General features: G+C 34.4%; 1 protein-coding gene across 4 annotated transcripts in view; it reads left to right on the top strand.

Moving 5' to 3' along the window:
- PGGT1B (protein geranylgeranyltransferase type I subunit beta) overlaps window positions 1-22,515 on the top strand; it is a 59,373-nt gene extending 36,858 nt beyond the window's left edge. For 2 of the 4 annotated variants that reach the window (XM_030817873.1, XM_030817857.1), the window contains 4 exons: window positions 4,493-4,677; window positions 9,521-9,629; window positions 13,958-14,121; window positions 14,234-22,515. In XM_030817873.1, coding sequence (XP_030673733.1) covers window positions 4,493-4,677; window positions 9,521-9,629; window positions 13,958-14,121; window positions 14,234-14,263 — 488 coding nt within the window. In that variant the 3' untranslated portion in view covers window positions 14,264-22,515. Of the gene's footprint in view, window positions 1-4,492; window positions 4,678-9,520; window positions 9,630-13,957 lie in introns of all 4 variants that reach the window. The other 2 variants (XM_003259850.4, XM_030817863.1) reach the window with 1 other exon arrangement.
- Window positions 22,516-23,450: the final 935 nt, after the last annotated feature.

Raw genomic sequence — 23,450 nt, 5'->3', positions numbered from 1 at the left:
TGTTGCTTAGCTTGGACCCCATTTTTCATGAAAATTAAACAGACATATTTTATCCTTTTAGGCTGTGATCATCAAATGTAGTGATTCTCTTTATCCCCATGATTCCCTTGAGATAGTACATGTTTAGTATCCCTTATCCAAAATACTTGGGTCCAGAAGTGTTTTGGATTATGGAATATTTGCATTATACTTACCAATTAAGCTTCCCTAATCTAGAAATCAGAAATTTGAAATGTTCCAATGGACATTTCCTTTGAGTATCATGCAGGCGCTCAAAAAGTTTCGGATTTGGGAGCATTTCAGATTTCAGAATTTTGGATTAGGGATACTCATCTTGTACAGTTTTAGGGTAAAATGTTCCTTTTGTTTTGGAAGAATTGAATTTTCCTGCTTTGTTAGAGATAAAACTATTCTCACTGCCCCCACCCCCACCCCCGCCAACTCAGGATTCATAATGCAGAAGTTCAGATAAATTAATTTGGTTCCATGATTCTTTTAAAATATCTCTACTTCTTAATTATAAAGATAAATGTTAAATGTAAATATTCAACTCACTTGAATTTACTTCACTTGGCCGGGCATGGTGGGTCTGCCTGTAATCTCAGCACTTTGGGAGGCCGATGTGGGTGAATCACTTGAGGTCAGGAGTTCAGGACCAGCCTGGCCAGCATGATGAAACCCCATCTCTGCTAAAAATACAAAAAAAAATTAGCCAAACGTGGTGGCACACACCTGTAATCCTAGCTACTCGGGAGGCAAGGCACAAGAATTGTTTGAACCCAGGAGGCGGAGGTTGCAGTGAGCCGAGATCACACCACTGCACTCCAGCCTGGGTGACAGAGCAAGACTGTCTCCAAAAAAAAAAAGAAAAAGAAAAAAAAATTTACTTCACGTTTTTAATATGGTGTTTAATTGTAAAATGATGTACTTATTTATGTGCCTATTTAGTTTTCTACTTTAGCTATACGATTGTTGACTACCATAAATTTCAGAGGACATGGGTTCCTTCTGATAACTTATTATATGCAAGTACTAAGAGAATCTCTAAAACTGAGCTGGAAAACCTGTGGGAGCAAAATAAGTTATAACTGTTATACTGTTAAAATTTAAGTAGATCATAACATAACAGAGCTGAAGCCAGGAACACCTCCTTTACCCTGCACTTGGAAGAATTGGGGTAGGTTAAGAGAGAGTCTCTATGGTCCCTTTCATCTGTGATGTTTTATGACTGAGGTATTCTGCATATGCTAATTCTCCATATAACTGAAGCACATCACGTAGGTGGCAAACTTCTAACCATTTCAGATGAAAATCTTTCTTGTTCTTTTATTTGTATTTGCCTTAATATTCTTACTATTATCTTTAAAGTTTTGTTCATACTGTGTCTTCAACTAAGGCATAATGAGCACAGTTTCCCCTTTTCTTGATGAATTCAAATCATTATAATTAAGAACAATTCTAGTATTGTACTTTTAATATAATGATATAGTATTCTTGAAGTATTTTGAAGTGTGTACAGATCATTGATCTAACCCCATTTAGCCCCAAAAAGATATTCCATTTTAGTTCTTGTGCCTGTTTTTAAATAGAATTTTGTAATCTACTTATTATCAAGATGTCACTTTTCTTTTCTTCCTGTTTTTATGTCTGCCTTTAACACTCTTCTAACATACTACTGCTTTTTTTTTCTTTTTTGAGACATAGTCTCACTCTGTCGCCCAGGCTGGGGTGCAGTCAAGCGATCCTCCTACTTCCACCTTCCGAGTTGCTAGGACCACAGGTGCACACCACCACGCCTGGCCAATTTTTAAAATTTTTTTTGTAGAGACAGGGTCTCCTTATGTTGCCCAGGCTGGTTTCGAACTCCTGAGCTCAAGCAGTTCTCTCACTTTGGCCTCCCAAAGTGGTGGGATTACAGGCATGAGCCACCATGCCTAGCCTAACATACTAGTTTTTATACAGGGTTTTGTAACTAGTTTTTTAGAGATTTGTGTAAAACAAGAGACTTTAGGAGCAACAGGCTTACCTGTTGGTAAATGAATGTTAAAGCATAGACTTTGTAAATGTTTCTGGCAACCCAGAGTCCACACTTACTTCTAGAGTTACTATTTTCAAAATCCAGTAGTTTGGACAAAATAAAGAGTGTTTTTTCTTTGAGTTGTGCCAGTTTGCATTAAGTAATCCTAATAAGTAGTTTGAAGAGTAATCCTTAATTGCCTCTTTTTACTTTTCAGGAGTTTGAAAGGTTACTTACTGTCTATTAGAGACTTTATATTTAATGATGTAATAAAACTTGAAGTCATGGCTTGGTTATCATGAAAGAAAAATTGAAACTAGTGAGTCATTTGAAAAGGAAATAAGATTACTAGTTGCTTAATAGAAATTATTTTAAAAGGTTGTAATAATTTTTTTTAGCTTTTCTTTTGATTCACTCAAGACTAACAAAGATATCCCAACTAATTCTGAAGATTAAATAGTTCTTAACTGACAGTAACACTTCTAATATGATAGCTACCTTGAGTTTTCTAGAGGGAATGCTCACCTTTCCTTTGCCAGAGAATACATTCAAGATTTGTAACAACAAAAGGAAAGTTAAGGCAAGAGATATATTAGGAACAAGACATTTAAATTGCTGAAATTAATAAAAATCACTATGTGAAGTCATAATAAATTGCAAGTGTAAGTATTTTCAAATTGTTTGGAGTTGACAACAAATAGTGCCAGTAAAAAGTGTTGTTTCTTTTCTTATATGGAAAAATACTGACTTTTCATTTCCTGAGGAAAGTACCTTTGTGAGTGTATTAATTTTCTATCGCTGCCATAACATTTTAGCACAAATTTAGGGGTGTAAAGCAACACAAATTTATTCTCTCCATTTCCGGCCAGAGCTGTACATCTGTGACTAAGTCTGAACCGAGACTTACAGGGCTAAAATCAAGATGTCAACAGCTCCTTTCGCCAACAGTGTCTCCAGAGGAGAATCTGTCCCTTGACTGCTGGCATTCCTTGCCTTTGGCTACAACACTGAAATCTCTGGCACTATAGTTGCATTGCCACCTCCTCTCTGTTAGTCTAATCTCCTTCTCTCCTCTTACAGTGGCACTTGTGAGTACAATTAAGGCCCACCCAGATAATACCGAATAATCTCCCCCATTTCAAGATCATTTAACTTAATCACATTTGCAAAGCCTCTTTCTCCATATAAAGTAACATTCACAGGTTCCAGGAATTAGGACTTAAATATCGGGGAGGCATTATTCAGCCTACGCAGTGGGTGTGGATATGTTTTGAAGTAATGCTGTGCATCAGCTTTCATATTTCGTTTCCCTCTTTCCTACCACCCCCATCCCCCACCATTCTTTTCTTCCTTAAAATTCTTTTTTTTTTTTATACTTTAAGTTCTAGGGTACATGTGCACAACGTGCAGGTTTGTTACATATGTATGCATGTGCCATGTTGGTGTGCTGCATCCATTAACTCGTCATTTACATTAGGTATTTCTCCTAATTCTATCCCTCCCCACTCCCCCCACCCCACACCAGGCCCTAGTGTGTGATGTTCCCCACCCTGTGTCCAGGTGTTCTGATTGTTCAATTCCCACCTATGAGTGAGAACATGGGGTGTTTGGTTTTCTGTCCTTGCGATAGTTTGCTCAGAACGGTGGTTTCCAGCTTCATCCATGTCCCTACAAAGGCCATGAACTCATCCGTTTTTATGGCTGCATAGTATTCCATGGTGTGTGCATTTTCTTAATCCAGTCTATCATTGTTGGATGTTTGGGTTGGTTCCAAGTCTTTGCTATTGTGAATAGTGCCACAATAAACATATGTGTGCATGTGTCTTTATAGCAGCATGTTTTATAATGCTTTGGGTATATACCCAGTAATGGGATTGCTAGGTCAAATGGTATTTCTAGTTCTAGATCCTTGAAAAATTGCCACACTGTCTTCCACAATGGTTGAACTAGTAAATAACACTTTTATACTGTTGGTGGGACTGTAAACTACTTCCTTAAAATTCTTAAGCTGACTAGTTGTAATATCTGTATATCAGCTTCTAACTTGTCTATGTTATTTGTGAAAACTTGTTTGTAGCTTAGGGTTGATGGAACCTCAATTCATAAGCAATATACTGTCTTTAAGGGACTTAAAAATCAGTCTCAGGTGATTGGGTCCTGGACAGGGAGTTAGTAGTCCCAGACTTTAGTTCCAAATCTGCCGTTAACCATGTAATTTTAAACAGGTTCCTTAATCTTGTTCCAAGTCTTACTTTTTTTCATAAGTAAAATGTTTCTTATAGCTTTATATTCTCTGTTTTATCACATATTGAAGACTTGTGTTTAGTGGTTATTTTAAAATCTCATCTTTTAAATTTAAATTTTATTTCACTATTTTCTAGAATTATATAACCACTTTTTCCCCTCAAACATTTTGTACTACTTTCATAAGCATCTAATTGGAAGTTTAAAACATTGTGTGGTTTCAATTAACAGGAGGATCTACTTTTTGTGGCATTGCCTCACTATGTCTGATGGGTAAACTAGAAGAAGTTTTTTCAGAAAAAGAATTGAACAGGATAAAGAGGTGGTGTATAATGAGGCAACAAAATGGTTATCATGGAAGACCTAATAAGCCTGTAGACACCTGTTATTCTTTTTGGGTGGGAGCAACTCTAAAGGTAAGAGAAATAATAAAAAATGAGAAACTTATATTCTGTGTTCATATAAATTGTGCTAAAAAGGTTTGATCTTTGTAATGTGTATTAAATATTGTTAGGTTTAGGCTACTGGATTTTCTCTTTTGCTCTGCCAAAGCTAGTCTCTGTATGGTTTTTCCATAGAATTCAATGATCTCTTGTGCTGCTTGAAAATTTTCATTCTTAGAAAACTCAAGTAACCCAGAACTTGAGTTTTATGCCTACTTAAACCTTACATAGAACATATTAAATACTTACTTTCTTGTGGGTATAAGGTAATAAAAAACTTGGAACTGACTAGTTCATATAAATAAGGGATCTGTCTGAAAATGATACCAGTAAAGGTTTTATGGGAGGGTATTAATCTTAAAAGGCAAACCGTGGGTCATTTCTTCAAAAACCATGTAAGGACTTTTTTATTATTTATTTGTTTAAACCTTCTGAAACTCATCAATTGATATGCCAGCACATTTTTTCCCATCTCTACTACCTTTTAATATACCTAATTCCATAAGGTTATTTAGTCACTAAATACACACAAGTTTTCTCTGTCTTAAAGTTGCCTTTTCGTCTTTAAGAAGTGTTACTTTGTTCTGATATTCTGCTGTCTAACAGGAGTCTGTTAGAGGAGTCCATGTTTATCTTCTCCATAATATTCTAATTTTTTCTCTTAAAATTTATGTATAAGGTTGAAAAAAATTTGGAAAAGGATGATTTAAAATGATGACAGTAGGCTCCCTGTCTCTCCTCACTTGTAGTACCATTTCTCAGGTGCATTTCAATTTTTTTTGACTGTGGGAAATTTCAAGCATATTCAAAAGTAGAGAGAAAGGTGTAATAACACCCATGTGTCCATCAACCAGTCTCAACAATTATCAACCCAAAGCTACCCTTTTTTCATCCATACTCTAATTCCCTTCAATTCACTGAATTATTTTAAAGCAGATCCCATATATCATTTTTTATATTCTCTGGAAATTTTTTAATATAATCTCTAAATGAAAATAACTTTTTAAAAAAAACAGAACCTTAGTGTCATTATCACATCTAAACAATTAGCCATAATTGCTTATTATCATTAAATATCCAGTGATTTCCTGTTGTATCACGTATATTTCCTATTGTATCACATCAAGAGGCATGTAATATCCAATTATCTCTCCTTTTAATCAAAGAGCTCCGGAGTTGAAAATATACGTAGCACATTATACTTACCAGTTTAAACATTTGTAAGTATACAGTTCACTAGCATTAATCCCGTTTACAATGTTGTGTAATCGTCACTACCATGCAAAACTTTTTCATTATACCCAACATAAATCCTGTATGCATTAAACAATAATTCCCTATTCTTCTTTCCCCTCAGCCTGGTAACCTCTCCTCTACTCTCTGTCATTGTGAATTTGTCTATTCTAGGTACCTCATATAGGTGAAATCATACAATATTTGTCCTTCTGTTTCTGGCTTATTTCACTTAGCATAATGGTTTCAGGGTTTATTTATGACATGGCATATATCAAAATTTCATTTTTTAATGCCTGAATAATAATATTCCATTGTATATAAATACCACATTTTCCTTCTTCATTTATCTGTTGATGGTCTCTTGCGTTGTTTTCACCTTTTGGCTCTTGCAAATAATACTGCTAAAAACATGGGTGTATAAATATATGTTCAAGTCCCTGCCTTCATTTTTGAGGGGTACTGTATGTATATAGGAGTGGAATTCCTGGGTCATGTGGTAGTTCTTCATTTAACTTTTTGAGGAAATGCCAAACTTTTCCACAGCAGCTACAACATTTTATATTCCCTCTAGCAATGTATGAGAGTTCCATTTTCTCTGCATCCTCACCAACATTTGTTTTTTCTGTTTGTTTTTATGTATGTATATTAATATAATAGCCATCCTAATGGATCTGAAGTGTCATTTCATTGTGGTTTTGATTTGTTTTTTTCTAATGATATTGAGTGTCTTTTTGTGTACTTAGTGGTCATTTGTATATCTTCTTGGGAGAAATATCTATTCAAGCCCTTTGCCTATTTTTAAATCTGGTTTCTTTTGTTGTTATAAAGTTGTGGGAGTTCTTCATATATTCTGCATATGAATCCCTTCTCAGATATAAGATTTGCAAATATTTTCTCATTCCTTGAGTTGCCTTTTTACTCTGTTGATGGTGTCATTTAATGCGCAAAAGTTTTTTGATGCAGTCCAATTTTATCTAAATTTTTTTTTATTGCTTGTGTTACTGGTGTCATATCCATAAAATTATTGCTGAATCCACTGTCATAAAGATTTTCCCCAGTGTTTTCTTCTAATAATTTTATGGCTTTAGGCCTTAATGTTGGGCCTTTCATCAATTTTGAGTTAATTATTGTATGTGATGTAAGGTAAGATCCAACCTCATTCTTTAACATGTGGATATCTAATTTTCCTAGCACCATTTGTTGAAAAGACTGTCCTTTTCCATTAAATGGTTTTGGCACCCTTGTCAAAAGTCAGTTGACTATATATATGTGAGGTTTGTTTCTGGACTTTGTATTTTATTCCATTGTTTTATTTGGCTGCCCTTGTGCCAGTACTATACTGTTTTAATTACTGTAGCTTTGTAGTAAGTTTCAAAGTCAAGAAGTTTGAGACTTCCAACTTTTCTTTTTCAAGATTGTTTTGGCTATTTGGAGCCCCTTGCAATTTGATATGAATCTGGTAATTGACTTCCCATTTCTGCAAAAAAGTCTTTTGAAATTTTGATGGGAATTGTATTGAATCTGTAGATCACTTTGGGTAGTAGTGATATCTTGACACTGTTGAGTGTTCCTATCCATGAGCACAGGATGCTTTTCCATTTATATAGGTGGTCTTCAATTTCTTTCAGCAGTGTTTTGTAGTTTTCAACATACAAATCTTTCACCTTTTTGTTAAGATTAAATTCTCAGTGTTTAATCATTTTAGATTCTCTTGTAAATGAAATTGCTTTCTTAATTTCCTTTTGGATTGTTCATTGCTAGTCTATAGAAACTATCAACTTTTTATGGAATAGTTTTAACAGACATAAAGGATCATTGCTTAAATCAATTATGGCATTAAGAGGTTACAAAACAGTGGTATTCTTTCATTCCTTCTCAATTTATTAACTAGCATTGTTTTTTAAAGAAGAATTTTACCTTACCCTGAGATATACTTTGTGCAGAGAAGGACACATAAATACCAAATTCTTTCCCTTAATAGTATTCAACAAAATGAGTTGGTTCCCTACCAGCCTCTCAGCCTTTCCAATAAAATATTAGATTTTAGAGTTTGGGTTTTTTTGTTTTTTGTTTTTTGGTTTTTTTTGAGAATCTTTGTGAACACATAGATTTTAACATTTTTTAGTCATATATATAATATATATTAGTTATATATGACTAAAATATATATATATATTATGCTTAAATTGTCCCATCTTTAGTCTATAGGAACCCTTTCAAGTTGACCCAAGTCTTTTTTATTTGACGTCCGTAGTCTTTGACAGCTTTCTGAAAGTAACCACTTTTAAACTCTTTAAAAATGTTTTAATTCTTGTGGACATTACCATAACTTTAAATCACAGACTGACTTCTTATCACCTTTAGACATTATTGATGATTACCAACTATGAGAAATTAAGATTTAGCCTCTCACTTTTCCAACAGATTGTTACCCGTTATATTTAATTCTGAATCTTTTCCTCATCTTCTACCTTCCGATGCTATATAACGTTACCTTTATTTTTATAATGTCAAGTTAGGAAACATTCGTATTTTTGTTCAGTATTAATAATCACATCTTTCAGCCTTTGCCTATAGGTTGATTCTAAAATTTGAAAACCAGTAATCAACACTTATTATGGGATAGTGAAAATATTGTTTATTGCTAAGCCAAGTGCAGTGTTACTGTTATAGTTTTTTCATTTTTATGTAATGACCAATGTGCCACTGATGGAAAATATTCCTAACATCAAGATTCAATAAAGTTTTTTTCTTATATTTTATTAATTAAATCAATGTAAATGAATAAATTTGTTTCTTGTTTGTAGCATAACTGTCTTATGAGTTTAGCTTTTCTTTTTGAGAAATAATGCTTCTTCATCAGTCACTAAAAGCTGTGGCTCTCTCTGGTTCATTAACATGTATTAAATTGCTTTGTATCGTCAGAAATGTCTTGAACCCTCTTACCTACTGCGCACCTGATCTTGAACTTCACAGTATTATTTATTTATTTGTATTTTACTTTTATGGGATCTTGAGAGAAAAGCCAAGTACATGTCCTAAATCATTAAAAACTATATAGTTTTTTATGTTGCAATCATTTTTGTCTTACCTTTTTCTTTCCTAATTAAAGAGCTATACTTTTTTACTATTTTCAAAACTGTCTGTAGCATCTGGTTAGTAATTTTTGTTTGCTCTTTTTTAAAAAAATATTTTTAGTTCCAATTATTACTAGTTTATAACTAATAGCTCAAGAGCTTATCATGAGTTAAAATATGGGTAGATAAAATTGTACTTTTTAAAATGACTGATTATGTTGAGTGGATTCGAGTTGTCTTTTGAATTTAGCTTAATGTGTTTCAAAGGGTTCAGTTGGCCTGGTTCAGAAGAAGGAAATAGAGGGTCGAGAAAAGGAGAGTAGATTTGAAAAGAAAATTAAAGTTAATGTGATTTACTCATTTCAAGTGCTCAAGGTCCCAGAGACTTGGTCTGAGCACTTTAGCTAAAGAAAAGCATATCTAAATGACACATATCTGAAATTTGAGCCAAAGGTTGATATGAGTTTTATGTCAGTAAATTTTTATTTGTCATGTCATTTCAGCTTCTAAAAATCTTCCAATACACTAACTTTGAGAAAAATAGAAATTACATCTTATCAACTCAAGATCGCCTTGTAGGGGGATTTGCCAAGTGGCCAGACAGTCATCCAGGTAATTATTTTCTTTGTGAATCCAGAACAACCTTTATTTCCTGAATAGATCTTCAAGCATCTTTATCAGAAAAGGCATATGATAGAAAATATATCCACAGTTGCAGAGTTACATTAAATAATATTTTTTAAAAGGTATATTGTGTAAGCTTAGGATAAATTTAGGGTATTGGGGAGTATAAAGGAAATAGTTTATTATCAAGATGCATGGGAATAATGTGCATTTTTTCACAAATATTTTACTTAGTAATGTTTTATTTCATTTGCAGCAATAATGTAGATGGTCTGAATGGGTCCTTTCCAAAGAAGAGAATTATTTAGCCCATCCAAAGCCATTAGGATTATTAGTCATGACTTGAGCTAAGTATAATAAATTACTCCCAATCCTGAAGGGAATCAGTTCTTACTCTTTTCAGAAGTCATTAAATAGGCCGGGTGCAGTGGCTCATGCCTGTAACCCCAACACTTTGGGAGGTTAAGGCAGGTGGATCACTTGAAGTCAGGAGTTCAAGACCAGCCTGGCCAACGTGTTGAAACCCCGACTCTACTAAAAATACAAAAATTAGCCAGGTGTGTTGATGCGTGCCTGTAGTCCCAGCTGTGCGGGAGTCTGAGGCAGGAGAGTCACTTAAACCCAGGAAGCAGAGGTTCCAGTGAGCCGAGATTGCACCACTGCCCTCCAGCCTGTGTGACAGAGCGAGACTCTTTGTCTCAAAAAAAAAAAAAAAAGTCATTAAATAAAATATTTCAAATCCTGAATATATGGGTTTCTCACTTCCCATACTCTTGTTCTCCAAATTTCAACAGATTCAGACAATATAAATGGCATGGCACTCAAGGCCCTCCCAAAATTTGGTTCCACTCCCACCTCTAGCATCATTCTGTAGCCTACACCTCACCCGACTTATGTTTTCACCTCCAGCAAAATGAGTCTATATACAGCTTCCCTGTAAAAATCCATTTAAGTGTGTGTTAAAATAATTTCAAACACCGACACTTTTGATAAGCAAGTAGTTAAAGATTTAGTTACAAATATGAAACTAGACACAAGGAATGATTTTTTTTGCCAGTATTGCAATAGAGTGGTGGTTTTTATTATCAGCCTGGAAAGTGCCTCATCAACTCATCTTCCATCACAGAACTGCTATGGTTGGAATGTGTACTTGAATCAGAATATAAATAAGGAGCTCATGAAATCATATTTTTGTATTTGAAATGAGCAGGAATACTTCCTTGCACCCCTACTTGCCTATATTTTCATATAAAACATGCTTCCTAGGCATGGTGCGTTGGCTGACGCCTGTAATCCCAACAGTTTGGGAGGCTGAGGTGGGCGGATCACTTGAGGTCAGGAGTTTGAGACTAGCCTGGCCACATGGTGAAACATTGCGTCTACTGAAAATACAGTAATTAGCCAGGCCTGGTGGTGGGTGCCTATAATCCCAGCTACTCGGGAGGCTGGGGCAGAAGAATTGCCTGAACCTGGGAGGCAGAGGTTGCAGTGAGCCAGGATCACACCACTGCACTCCAGCCTGGGCAACAGAGCAAGAGTACGTCTCAAAAAATAAAATAAAATAAATGGCCAGGTGCAGTGGCTCACGCCTATAATCCCAGCTTTGAGAGGCTGATGCTGGTGAATCACTTGAAGTCAGGAGTTCAAGACCAGCCTAGCCAACATGGTGAGACCCCGTCTCTACCAAAAATACAAAACTAGCCAGGCATGGTGATGCACACCTGTAGTCCCAGCTACTCAGGAGGCTGAGGCAGGAGAATTGCTTGAACCTGGGAGGTGGAGGTTGCAGTGAGCCAAGATCTCGCCATTGCACTCCAGCCTGGGCGACAGAGCGAGACTCTGTCTCAATCAATCAATCAATAGTAAAACATGTCTTCTTAGAGAAAGTGTACATTGCTTTCAAAGTCGTAAGCCAAAGTATGTTTTCAGAAGTTAATTTCTCAAGCAAAATTACAAAATAATATTTTGAAATGAGCAGGAATACTTATATTTTGACATTTTTGATATCTCTAGTGCCTCAAAACTGAGAATTATTTTGGTCTTCATTCCGTTTTTTCAATCAGTGCAGGGTACTGTTTTAACAAATAATGGGAATAGGGAAATGACAGTCTCTTAGAAAACATTTCTTCTGTAAACATACTTGAAATACATTCAGTGTTTCCATAGCTTTTTCAAAAGAAAGTTCTTGAGGCTTTTTCTGGAGAGATCAGTTGCTAACTTTAACATTTGTGTAAATATTTGGATGTACTACTTACTTTTTATAGATACATTACAATGTTTTCAGAGTATGCAATAGAAAGCATGGAAAGGCTTTGCTAAATTGAATTTATGTGTAAAGATCTGATCCCAGAACCTTTATAATCATTTTAACAAGATTCTTTAAAATTAAGCTTATTCTTCATTCTAGTGAATTTAGTGGCAAATTTGACACAAAGGGATTTTATATACATTTATGAAAGAAACTTCAAAAGAATGACCTTTTATTATGGAGTAAATATATATTTCAACATCTAAAGTGCTTTATTATGGAGTAAACATATATTTCCACATCTAAAGTGCTTGTAAGTTGCCACTTACAGATAAGGAGTTTTTTAAAAAAAACAATATGAGTCTTGAAACAATTGAGTTCTGATCTCATTGGCTGTTACAAAAATCTTTTTGAGAAAAAAATAAGTTTTATTTGTTACTTTATCCAGAGAGATTTTAGTTTTACACAGTTCTATTTTATGTTATTATGGATGTATATTTTCTGTTGTACTTTTTCCTAGAAAAGTTTCCTAGTTTCTAGAAAACAAAGCTTAATGTTGCTTTGTACCCTTTGTAGTTTTAGAATAGCTGTATGGAATGATGTAATATTACAGGTGAAATCAAATTTATTTTTTATAGTCTGAAAGTCAAAGGAAAGTGAGCCAGAAGAAACCTAAGTATTTTCTGAAAAGGCCTAAAAGGTGATCAACATGGGCCTCCATTAGTTAAATAGCATTTTCACAATGACATTGAGTAAGCACAGCTATTTGTCATTTCTGTTTTGAAAAATAAGTGATACTCTTGTAAGTAAAGCTTTTTCTGTAACTCTTTTGACAAAGTTTGACATGTTAAGATGTTTTGAACTTTTTGTTGTTGTTTTGAGACAGGGTCTCATTATTTTGCCCAGGCTAGAGTGCAGTGATATAATCATGCCTCACTGCAGCCTCGACCTCCCTAGGCTCAGGGGAGCGTCCCACCTCAGCCACCTGAGTAGCTGGAACTACAGGCGCACACCACCATAGCTGGTAATTTTTGTATTTTTTGTAGAGATGGAGCTTCACCGTATTGCCCAGGCTGGGTATCGAACTCCTGTGGCTCAAGCAATATGCCCTTCTCGGCCTCCCAAAGTGCTGGGATTACAGGTGTGAGCCACCACACCCAGCCTGTTTTGAACTTTTAATAGCTCTTAAGGCCATAAATGTTGGCCAATTCAAAAATAGAAAAAAATTTTGGCTGGTACAAAACTGTCTTTTTAATGTTCCTATAACTGCAAAGCTCTGAGCTCTTCAGAAGTCCACATAAGACTCCTAGGCAGGAATGGCCATGTGATTTCACTGGCCTCTGTAATAGAAGAGGATCGCTGCCCCCTGAAAGATGGGAAACTAGTGAGCCAGTGCAGAATTGTCATGGTGTGAGCACTCATATTATTTCAGCCAAATAGAATGTGAGTTTTTTTTTATCATCAGATCAGATATTTTTACAATGACTGACATTACCCTAAATAGGAGGATTAAATATGGCACAGCATTCCAGAATGGATTATTTTTGTGTAAGCTCCTTTTATTTAACACAGTGTTAGGATAGTACTGCATATGGTTTAGGAACTTTCAGAGGTAAAACATGGAGTGAGGGGTATTGCAACTTAGATTCAGAGTTTTGTTTTTGTTTTAAAGAAAAAAAATTTAATGATATAGCATTGAAGCTACTCGTTTCCATGTTCTCTAGTAAGCAAAAAGGGAAACTCCCCGAAGTGAGAAGTCTTACATATAACTGCTGCTCTTCCTGTCTTTTAATCACAGAGGTTATGGACAATATCAGCTTTTCAGCTGGAAACTGTTTTCCTTTATTAATGATATTTTCATGAATAAAATATTTTATTTTGATCATCTGGGTTTTTTTTTAAATTGGTGTTTGAGACTTTGAGAAAGCAAGTATTTTTAAAACTATATTAGCATTTCTCTAAACTTACTTTTAATGGAGTGATGGGCTGGTAAATATGTGGCTAAAATATTCTGTAGAATGTACAACTAAGAATGCCTATTACGATGTTTTAAATGCCTTATTTTCAGATGCTTTGCATGCATACTTTGGGATCTGTGGCCTGTCACTAATGGAGGAAAGTGGAATTTGTAAAGTTCATCCTGCTCTGAATGTAAGCACACGGACTTCTGAACGCCTTCTAGATCTCCATCAAAGCTGGAAAACCAAGGACTCTAAACAATGCTCAGAGAATGTACATATCTCCACATGACTGATTTTAGATTGGGAGGGTGGGGGGATTTGTAGCATAACTGTAGCTCAAGTTTAAAAGCCATGTATAACCAAGTGTGCTCTTTTTTTAAAAGGTAGAGTCTTACAATCAAATCTCCTGCTGATGTCACTTTGGGATATGGTCTTGAGCCAGTAATCTTTATACTGGGTTTCAAGAAAATCTTTGTTGAAGTTTGAACCACAACTTTGTCGTGGTTCTTAAATGTTTATACCGTATTTCTAAGAAGTTGTTCGAGGCAAATTAACTGTATGTGTGTAGGTTATCTTTTTAAAAACTCTTCAGTGCAAATTGTATCTTATTATAAAATGGACACAAATTTTCAAGTTTCCACTTCATATAGCATTGATAATCTTCAGGTGAACACTTAGTGATCATTTAAAAAGCTCACTGCTGGTGGTAGAAAATTTGCTTTAATGAATTAAGTATCTGAGAGTATTCTTTGAAAACAGATGACCATAATTTTTTTTAAAGAAGAGTGAATTATTCTGTCTTATTCTTAAGTAAAGTGTGCCAATTAAACCTGTGTGGCCTATATAAATGAAATTAATAACTTCATAGTAAGAATAAATAGGTTTAACTAATGTGATAGTTTTCTAAAAGGAGATTGTTTGAAGACAACTATTATGTAACTGAGGGAAAAGCAACTTAACTGTATGTGATTGTGAATGAGAAAGTTTTGTGCTATGTGGGTCATTTATTTAGACGTTGCTGTGGTGAATGCCAGTTATGTTTGATTTTATTCTCAAATCATTAGTTGCCTTTTTTTTTTTTTTTTTTTTGCTTTCTAGGAAGAAAACAATCTTTTTTATCTAGAAGGAAAGATACTTTGTGTTTTCATTTTTAGCCATTTGAATTTTTTAATTTGTTGCCCCAGTGTGTTAGCTGCTCTAATTTCAAAATAATACTTTTCTAATTTTTTTCAAATTAAATAAGTAAAAAAATACAAAAACAGAACCATTCAAACAGATTCAGTGGTGTAACTCTATACATGGTCATTTTTATACTCATATTTTCAGGTAGGTGAAAGGGAAATGCGACCATTTAGAGGGTAAGAAATACGGTTTTGTTTTTGTTCATTGTTTTGTTTTAAGTCTATGAACTAGCTAATTATAAAGGAGGTAGTATAAAAACTCTTCCTTAGTAATTAATTTATCAATAACTCATATCCATTACTTGCTCAGTGACATTCAGAACTATGAGTCTAGTACTGAAATGGGAAAATAAATCTCTTCACTAAAGGAGTTGGCTTTAAGTTAGTCTTGGTGATAATAAATGTTGAAATACAAGTATCAGTATAAAAACTGGATTACTGGTATCACTGTTTAGGCATTGTAATATTTTAAGTGTTATCTTTTTTTCTAAATCAGAGGAAAAAAATGTTGTGAAATAACAGTCCTTCCCAAGGGAAACACTATGTACTTGGAGAAATGATTCATTTACTATTGGCATGCTTAGTTTTAAACCTGAGTTTGCCAACTGTATGTTTTTTAATTAGAAATAAAATAAATCTTCTGTTGGTGGGGGAAAAAGTAAGCTTAATAACAGATGTTATCCTTCTATGGGTTATTCCAGTTGCTACTATTTAAATCCTGGCAGATTAAGACATCTGTATCTCAAACTAAATCATCTCTTAGACACTGGAAGTTGAAGTAGCATATATATAATGGTTTTAGGACTACATAAAAAGCCCAAATTGTTTTTTCTATATCACCAAGAAAGATTAGAAGGCAATAAAGGTAGTAACAGTGACTATATTCATAAATGTAAGTTAGAGAAAAATTCCAATCTAAAAGTATTTCATAAGGCTAAATATTTTCTAACTCCTTATAATTTAATATCATAAGATTATAAATTTTAGTATGCTTCTAATTGATATACTTGTGGGAGACTTTCTTGTGAAACTTTATGGACTAATAAATATTCACATTCCACAGCAACTGAATTGACCAGAAAATAGCAGGCCAGTGTGAACTGTGGAGAAACTATTTCTAACTTTTCTAAATAGTTATTTACAAGAAAAGTATTTATCGATTAAATAAATTATAAGCAATATTTCACATATACACTTTATTCCTTAGCAGGAGTGATATAATGAGGGAAAATATGAAGTCTGAAATCTCAAAAAGCTCTATTTCCTACTCTATACTTGTCTCCTTCCCGCCCCCTAATTTTGTGGTATTTTTTTTTTAGAAGGTAGGAGGTGGAGCTTTATTTTGAGCATCTGCATACAGATGAGATTAATCAGATCATATGGCATAATTTAACCTGTTTATCATTTCAGTGTTTTTAGAGTTGATCTATAATATATATGTGTTATTAGATCTTTAAATAGTTATTTATATTTAATCTAAATTCATATAGAAATCTTGCTGACAGTGGTATATAATTTGAAAACTGTTGGACCTGATCATTTTTGAGAGACAGTTACTGAGGAGGTGCTCTGGAATCGGATGACCTGGGTTTAAATCCCAGATTTGCCAGTTCAGCAGCATGATCTTGGACCCTAATTCTGCCATGGATAAAATAAGGAAAATAGGTAAAACCTAACACACAGAGTTTAGGATTAAATGAGATAATACAGATAAAGCACTTAGGATAGTACCTGGAATACAGCAAATTTCAAATTATAGGTTCTTTATAATGACCATAAAATTATTTTTGTAATTAAAACCTCTCTTCTACAACAGAAAGAGGTCTTAACAGTTTAACCTCAGGGAAAATGATGACAACAGTGTTGTTTTCTAATCTCCCCATAAGAATACAGAGCAACTAGGATAGCCACAGACACTATTACAATGCTAGATGACAAGGTATCTCTATGAACTTCAAAATACAACTAAGTGAGGACAAACCACTGAACCACATAGTTTCAGTATCTGTGGGAGGAAGTAGAAGGAAGGCAGCTGGTTTCTGACAGCTTTGCAAATTGGAGAACTACAACACTGCCCACAGTCTCACTACAAAGTGCAGTGGGCCAATCTAAGAACAGACACTGAAACTGGGAAGTGACTACAGAATCCCATTTGCAGATGAATGTTAAAGCAATATGATAAGGTCTGCTGATTGCATTAGAGCAGTCTGGGTTTTACACTGTGTACCTCTTGAAGCTTATGAGACAAAGCCCAGCACTGAGGACAAACTTCTAGAATTAGAATCCAAATGGGCAGGATGGGTAAAATAGGACAAAAGAAAGAAGATCTAGATAAGTATTGGGAAGAAAGGCCAAGATACAGAGACATTATATATATATATGTATTTTCTTATATATATATTCTTTTAAATCACTGTGAAAATGGGAGCTCTAAGGCTGTGAAGTCATCCTAGAGCCACTCCTCCCTCCTAAAAGTACAGAAAAACTTGTTTCAGTTAAGGGAAAAAAAGAGTAACTGAGCCAGGATTACAGTCCAACTCCAGTCAAAGTTAGTATAAGAAATAAGAGAATAAATAGATCAACATCCTCACAGACAATGAAAGCACACCGGAAGGACATGACCACAAGATAGATAAAAACCTAATATTTGCCAAAAAATAAAATGCAAATATGACAGGAAATTTATAGCAATTAGTACAATTATCAGTAAAAGTAGGAAAAGGTGAAAATTAACCAAGTACCAAACACTTCGAGTAAAAAGCAAAATAAAGCAGAAGGAAGGAATTAATAAAAGCAAAAAATAATTACTAGTAGAAAACCAAAACAATAGAGGCAATAATAAATCCAAGTTGGTGATGGGTAGTGCGGGGAGTTGAGTGAGATAAACTACCAGCTAACCTACTTAAGAAAAAAAGGAGGAAGCACAAATACAAAAATTTAAATGACAAGGGGGAAATAGTAAAACAGGAAATTTGTTTAAATTGACTATTTTGAGCAATTTTACACAATAAATTCAAAAACTATTTTGAGAAAAATGCAAATTGCCAAAATTTACTCTAGGTAGATAAAGTCACAACAAACCAATTACCATAGAAGAAACAAATAGTTAAAAGTACCCCTTACCAAAAGAAGCACCAAGCCCAGATTGTTTCAAGGGGATTTCTACCAAACCTTTTAAGATTGAATAATCCCGTTCTTGCTTAAACAATTCCAGAGACTAGGAAGAGAATCTTGAACCTCAAAGTGCCAAAAAAAAAAAAGAAAAAAGAAAGAAAAACTGCTAAATTCATTGTATAAAGTGAATGTAATAGCATTGATTCAAAAACCTGACAAAGATTGTACCAAAAAGAAAATTATAGAGCAATCTCATGAATATTAATAAAAAGATTTAATAACATTAGCAAACAATCCAACAGCACTTTCAAAAGGTAATCATGACTAAGTTGGGTTTATTGTAAGAATGCAAGAGTAATTCAATACTAGATAATCTGTTAATATTCATATTAAGAGTTAAAAAATATCTTCGTCTTTGCAGAAAAGACATGATAGAATTGAGCACTCACTTGTGTTAAATATACCAAGTAGAAATTGATGAATAATCCATTAACATTGTACCTCTACCTAAAAGCCAGCATCTTAAATTTCAAAGCAAAAGAGACTTTCCAGCTGAAGTCAGGAACAAGACATGCCCACTAACTCCTCTGCTAAACAATGTGTTGAGAGTTATAGCCAATAAAGTTAGACAGAATAAAGACGTGAATTGGAAAGGAAGAGGTAAAACTATTTGCAGATATGAATATGTATCTAGAAAGCCCAAAGGAACTTGTTGAAAAACTAAACAATAAAAGAACTTAGTAAAGTAGCTATTAAATACAATTTACATACAAATATCAGTAGGCTTCACCAGACACAAGTGCATACTTTGATTCCATTTCGGTGAAGTTCAAAACAGACAGCATTTATGTATGGTGTCAGAAATCAGCACCCCCTTTCAGTCACTACCTCTCTTCCCAAAGGTAAGCACTATCAAAATCACCATCAATTAGTTTTGTCTGTTTTTGAATTTTGTATGAGTGGAACCATATAGTATACATTATTTTTCAACTGGCTTTAACTCAGTAGGACTGAAAGAGGGTACAAAGGAGACTTCTGTGGTGCTGGTAATGTTCTGTTTCATGATCTAGGTGCTGGTTACGTAGGTGCATTCACCTTATGAATATTTATCAAGCTCTATATGATTTGTGCACTTTATGTATAATTATAGCTCAATAAAAATGTTTACTGAAAAGAGTAACAAGACTATATATATACATGTATATGCAAACCTAAACTAGTTAGAAGATACTTGAAGAGAAGACCACCTTTGTGATAGCGAAAGTAAAAAGAAAGCTTAATGTGTAAATTTAAGATACATCTAAAATCTGTATGAGGAAAACTAAAAAAAACTCTTGAGAGACAAAAATTTAGATTCCACCAAATGAAAAGATACATGATATTCTTAGATAGAAAGACAACATCAAAACATGTCTTTCCCCACTTAGGTTCATTTATAAATTCAATGCCATTCCAATAAAAATTGTATTGTCATTTGAGAGAACATACTAGAATAACCATGGAAACTGAAAAGAATTAGAGGGGACCAGCCATATCTGACACTAAAAGATACTCTAAATCCTCCATGGCAGAAGCTATCAGAATTTTTTTAATGTGCATACTTTTTGGCCCAGATACTCTGTATCTATAGATTTAGCATAAAGAAACATGCAAATAGGCAATGATACATTTTCAAGGATCTCACAGCCACATTTTTGTAATTGTGAAAAATAAGACACTGATTATGATACGTTTATGTAACTCAATACTATGCAACTGTTAAAGTATGGATATTGGAAGGCATTCGTAATGTTGAATAAATGAAAAGTTTTGTATTGGTGCATAAATAGGAAGTCCAATGGAACAGAACAGGAATTCCAGAAATAGACTCAGTGGCATTTAGAATACAGTAAAGGCAGCATCTCAAGTTAGTGAGAAAATGAACTTTTAAGTAAGTGCTATTGAGATTACTGGTGCTTAATTATTCAGATATTTACATTTTTAAAAAATATATAGCTTATTTCACTTTGAACCTTTTATTTTTAAAATGGACATTTAGTTTTATAATTTAAAGAAAAAGTGATAGTTCTCTCCCCATCCCAGCCTATACTATACCCACAGCCTATACTTCCTGGAGGTAAACACCACTGTTGCATACATCTTTCAGACCTTTAATCTCTGTATATAGAGAGAAAAAAATAGAGAATATTCTTTAAATATCTGTACTTTTAAGTATTACTCATCCCAATACAATATATACTTATATAAATAGATACACGTATATATACTATACATAAAGATCTGAGGTACTAAATATTCCGTGGTATTTTTTTCATTCAACAATATATTATGAATGCCTTTCAATAGCCATACTTTAATAGTTGTGTAGTGTCACATTGCATAAATGTATTAGGTCAGTGTAAAAGTAATTGCACTTTTTACCATTTTAATGGCAAATGAGACACTGATTATATTTAATCAGTGCCTTATTTTTCACAACTACAAAAATATTGCCATGAGATCCTTGAAAATGTATAATTGCCCATTTGCATGTTTCTTTAAATTTATAGATAAGGAATTACTGGGGCAAAAAGTGTGCACAATTTAAATTTGATGTTTTTGTTTTTGCCAAACTGCTTTTTAAGAAGTTGTACTAATGCACACTTTTATCTTGACACTAAGATTTTAAATATGATCAGAAAATGGGTTTCTGATAGTAAAACTGTCTACTTGTAATAATTGTGGTATTAGAGAAGAATTTTGTGGCTTCGTTCCTCAAACTCATTTACAAATTATAAATCTGAGTTCCAAATATGAATTAACTCACGCAAGATCTTTAACAATTAGTAGCAGTACTGTAACTAGAGTGCATGTTTTCTGTCTCCAGAAATAACATTCTTTTTATGCCACATTTTTTTAAGTGAGGTGATCATTCTCCACCCTCTTCTTTCCATGTTTTTCCATGTTTGTTCTAACTTTTCATTTAATATCTTGAGGCTCTAACTAAATTAAGGGTGGCCCTTAAAAGTGTATGTGGGATTCCCTGAACCAACTGGTAATGCACTACTAGCATATAAGGTGTCCTCATTAAAGCAGTTGGTGATTGGTACCTGGGACCTCACTCATGTATGTTTGCATCTACTTGTGAGTCAAAAAGTTTTCTTAAAGTATGGGTGGGATCATGAAAGACATATAATTCACTGGAGAAATTGTGAAAAAGTAAAAGATCATGAATTTAGGCTCGAAGCCAATTTCCCTCTCATTTAATCCTACATGAGCAAGTCAAGGAGTTTGGTAGAGCTTTATGAAATCTCTAAAGATGGAAGGAAAACAATCACTAAAATCGATTTGATAAAGTGCAACTAAGTAGTATGCTAGCCTGTTAATGGATTTTCATCTTGTCATTTAAGTTTCAGCAATTGAGTACCACACTAGAACACCCACAAATGAGATTCTGTTACAGAGTATCTTTTTTCTGCTACAGAACATACTGTAGACAATTATTCAGTGGTTAGCATGTAGAAATAATCAGAAGATGCTTTTCACTTTTATGACTTGATGCATTTTAATATTTATCATATTAAGAGAAACTTAGGTTACTTACAACTCATAAACGTTGCTATGAACATCATTCATTTATTCACTTATTTATTTTTATGGTGTTCCTAGAAAGAAATTCCTGGACTAAAGGATTTATGCTTTAAAAATATTGGTAGTTACTGCCAAGAATTGCCGTCCAGAAACAGTGTAGCCATTCATAAACTCAACAAGAAGGTATGAGAGTGCCTGTTTCCTCATATCCTTTGTGACACTGGATTTTATCAAGCTTAAAGTTTTTTCATTCTAGGTGGGTGAAAATGGTATTCCGTTTTTGATAATGTGTGGAAATCAAGTTCTAATAATTTGGGGGGAGGTTAATTCTTTATATGTGCTGTGTGAATTAATGCCAACTGTATGCCTGTGAGAGTGAAATCAGAATAATGTCTCTCCACTAAAGCAGGACTTAGACCACTAGTTTTCCAAATGTGGTCTACAGATGGAAACATCAGCATCACCTGGTACTCGTTAGAAAGTGCAGATTCTCTGGCAGTACCTTAGACCCCTGAATTAGAAACTTTGGGGATAGGGTTAGACATTGGTGTTTTAAACAAGCCCTCCAAGTGGTTTCAATGCACACTCAAAGTTGAGAACCAATCACTGATAGAGAAAAAGCAGCTTGGGTAGAAACAGTTGATTATTTGCAAATTATTTTAAAAAGAAAGGATTCTTAACAGTAAGCTCTGTATAATTCAACAATGTGATCTTTACTCCTACCCCCAAAAAACTAATATGGTTTTAGTGTGTGGTAGCAGGATCGAAAACATAATAAATACTCAGATATGCAAAGAAAATATAACATTTGTTTTCTCAAATGGATTTCATTTTTCATTTACCCATATCTTTGGCTATTAAGGGATGGGGGGAGGCTAAGGAAAAGGGCCATTTGAATGTGTTAGCTAACAATCTCAGTCTCTTCCGATTTCAACAGTGTCTTTTTTTCCTGCTCCTTGCTGTCTGGGTATATATGAGTCTTTTTGGGGCATGGGAGGGTCTCTGTTGCACACTGCTGCTCTGGTCTGGTCCCTGGACTGGTGCCTACTGAGGTGTCTGCTGCTAGTGTGGCCTTTTGAGGTGGGTTACTATTTACCTCTGATTTCAATTCTATGGCCTCTTCACTCCAGTCCCAGGCCTCTTTCTATTCAACGGATCTTAGTGACTCCATCTCGGTATCCTCTGCTCTCCCCCACTTCCCCTCCCCATGCGCATTTACTATCTGGCAAATGCAGAAACTCTTAGATCTTGTTTATACTCGAACACTGTCTCCTCTTCCTATTGCTACCTCCCTTCCCACTTTAATGCTACCTGGACAACCTGGATATATAAGCCAAAAGTCTGATTCTTTTAGGACCGCACACAGCCTTTTCTAGGCTATGCCTGGAGAAGCAGGTCACAAGGCCACCCCACATTACCACGTCTAAATTCTAATTTTTAAGTTACAAATAAAACTAGCAAATTCTTATGTTCTTTATTTTTAGGTTGGCAAATATATCTTCATAATGACAATTGAAAAAATAGCAAATCATATCAAATAACTGGGAATAGCACAAATTCAAAATTAACTGCGTTTTCCACTCTAGGCCATGATTTGGCAGTGGCTGCTGCTGGGCTGGAGCAGAGTAGACAAAGGGAAGAGATTTCTCCCTGGCTTGTTGACTTGCCAGCCCTGGCTCCCTACAGTCACTGGGCATATCCACAAGATAAACATGCTTTCTCTTATAGAGGGAGC

Source organism: Nomascus leucogenys, chromosome 2, assembly GCF_006542625.1.
Source record: "Nomascus leucogenys isolate Asia chromosome 2, Asia_NLE_v1, whole genome shotgun sequence".
NCBI lineage: Eukaryota > Metazoa > Chordata > Mammalia > Primates > Hylobatidae > Nomascus > Nomascus leucogenys.
Note: the sequence above shows the minus strand (reverse complement) of the source record. Positions and strands in the feature narration are given on the sequence as shown.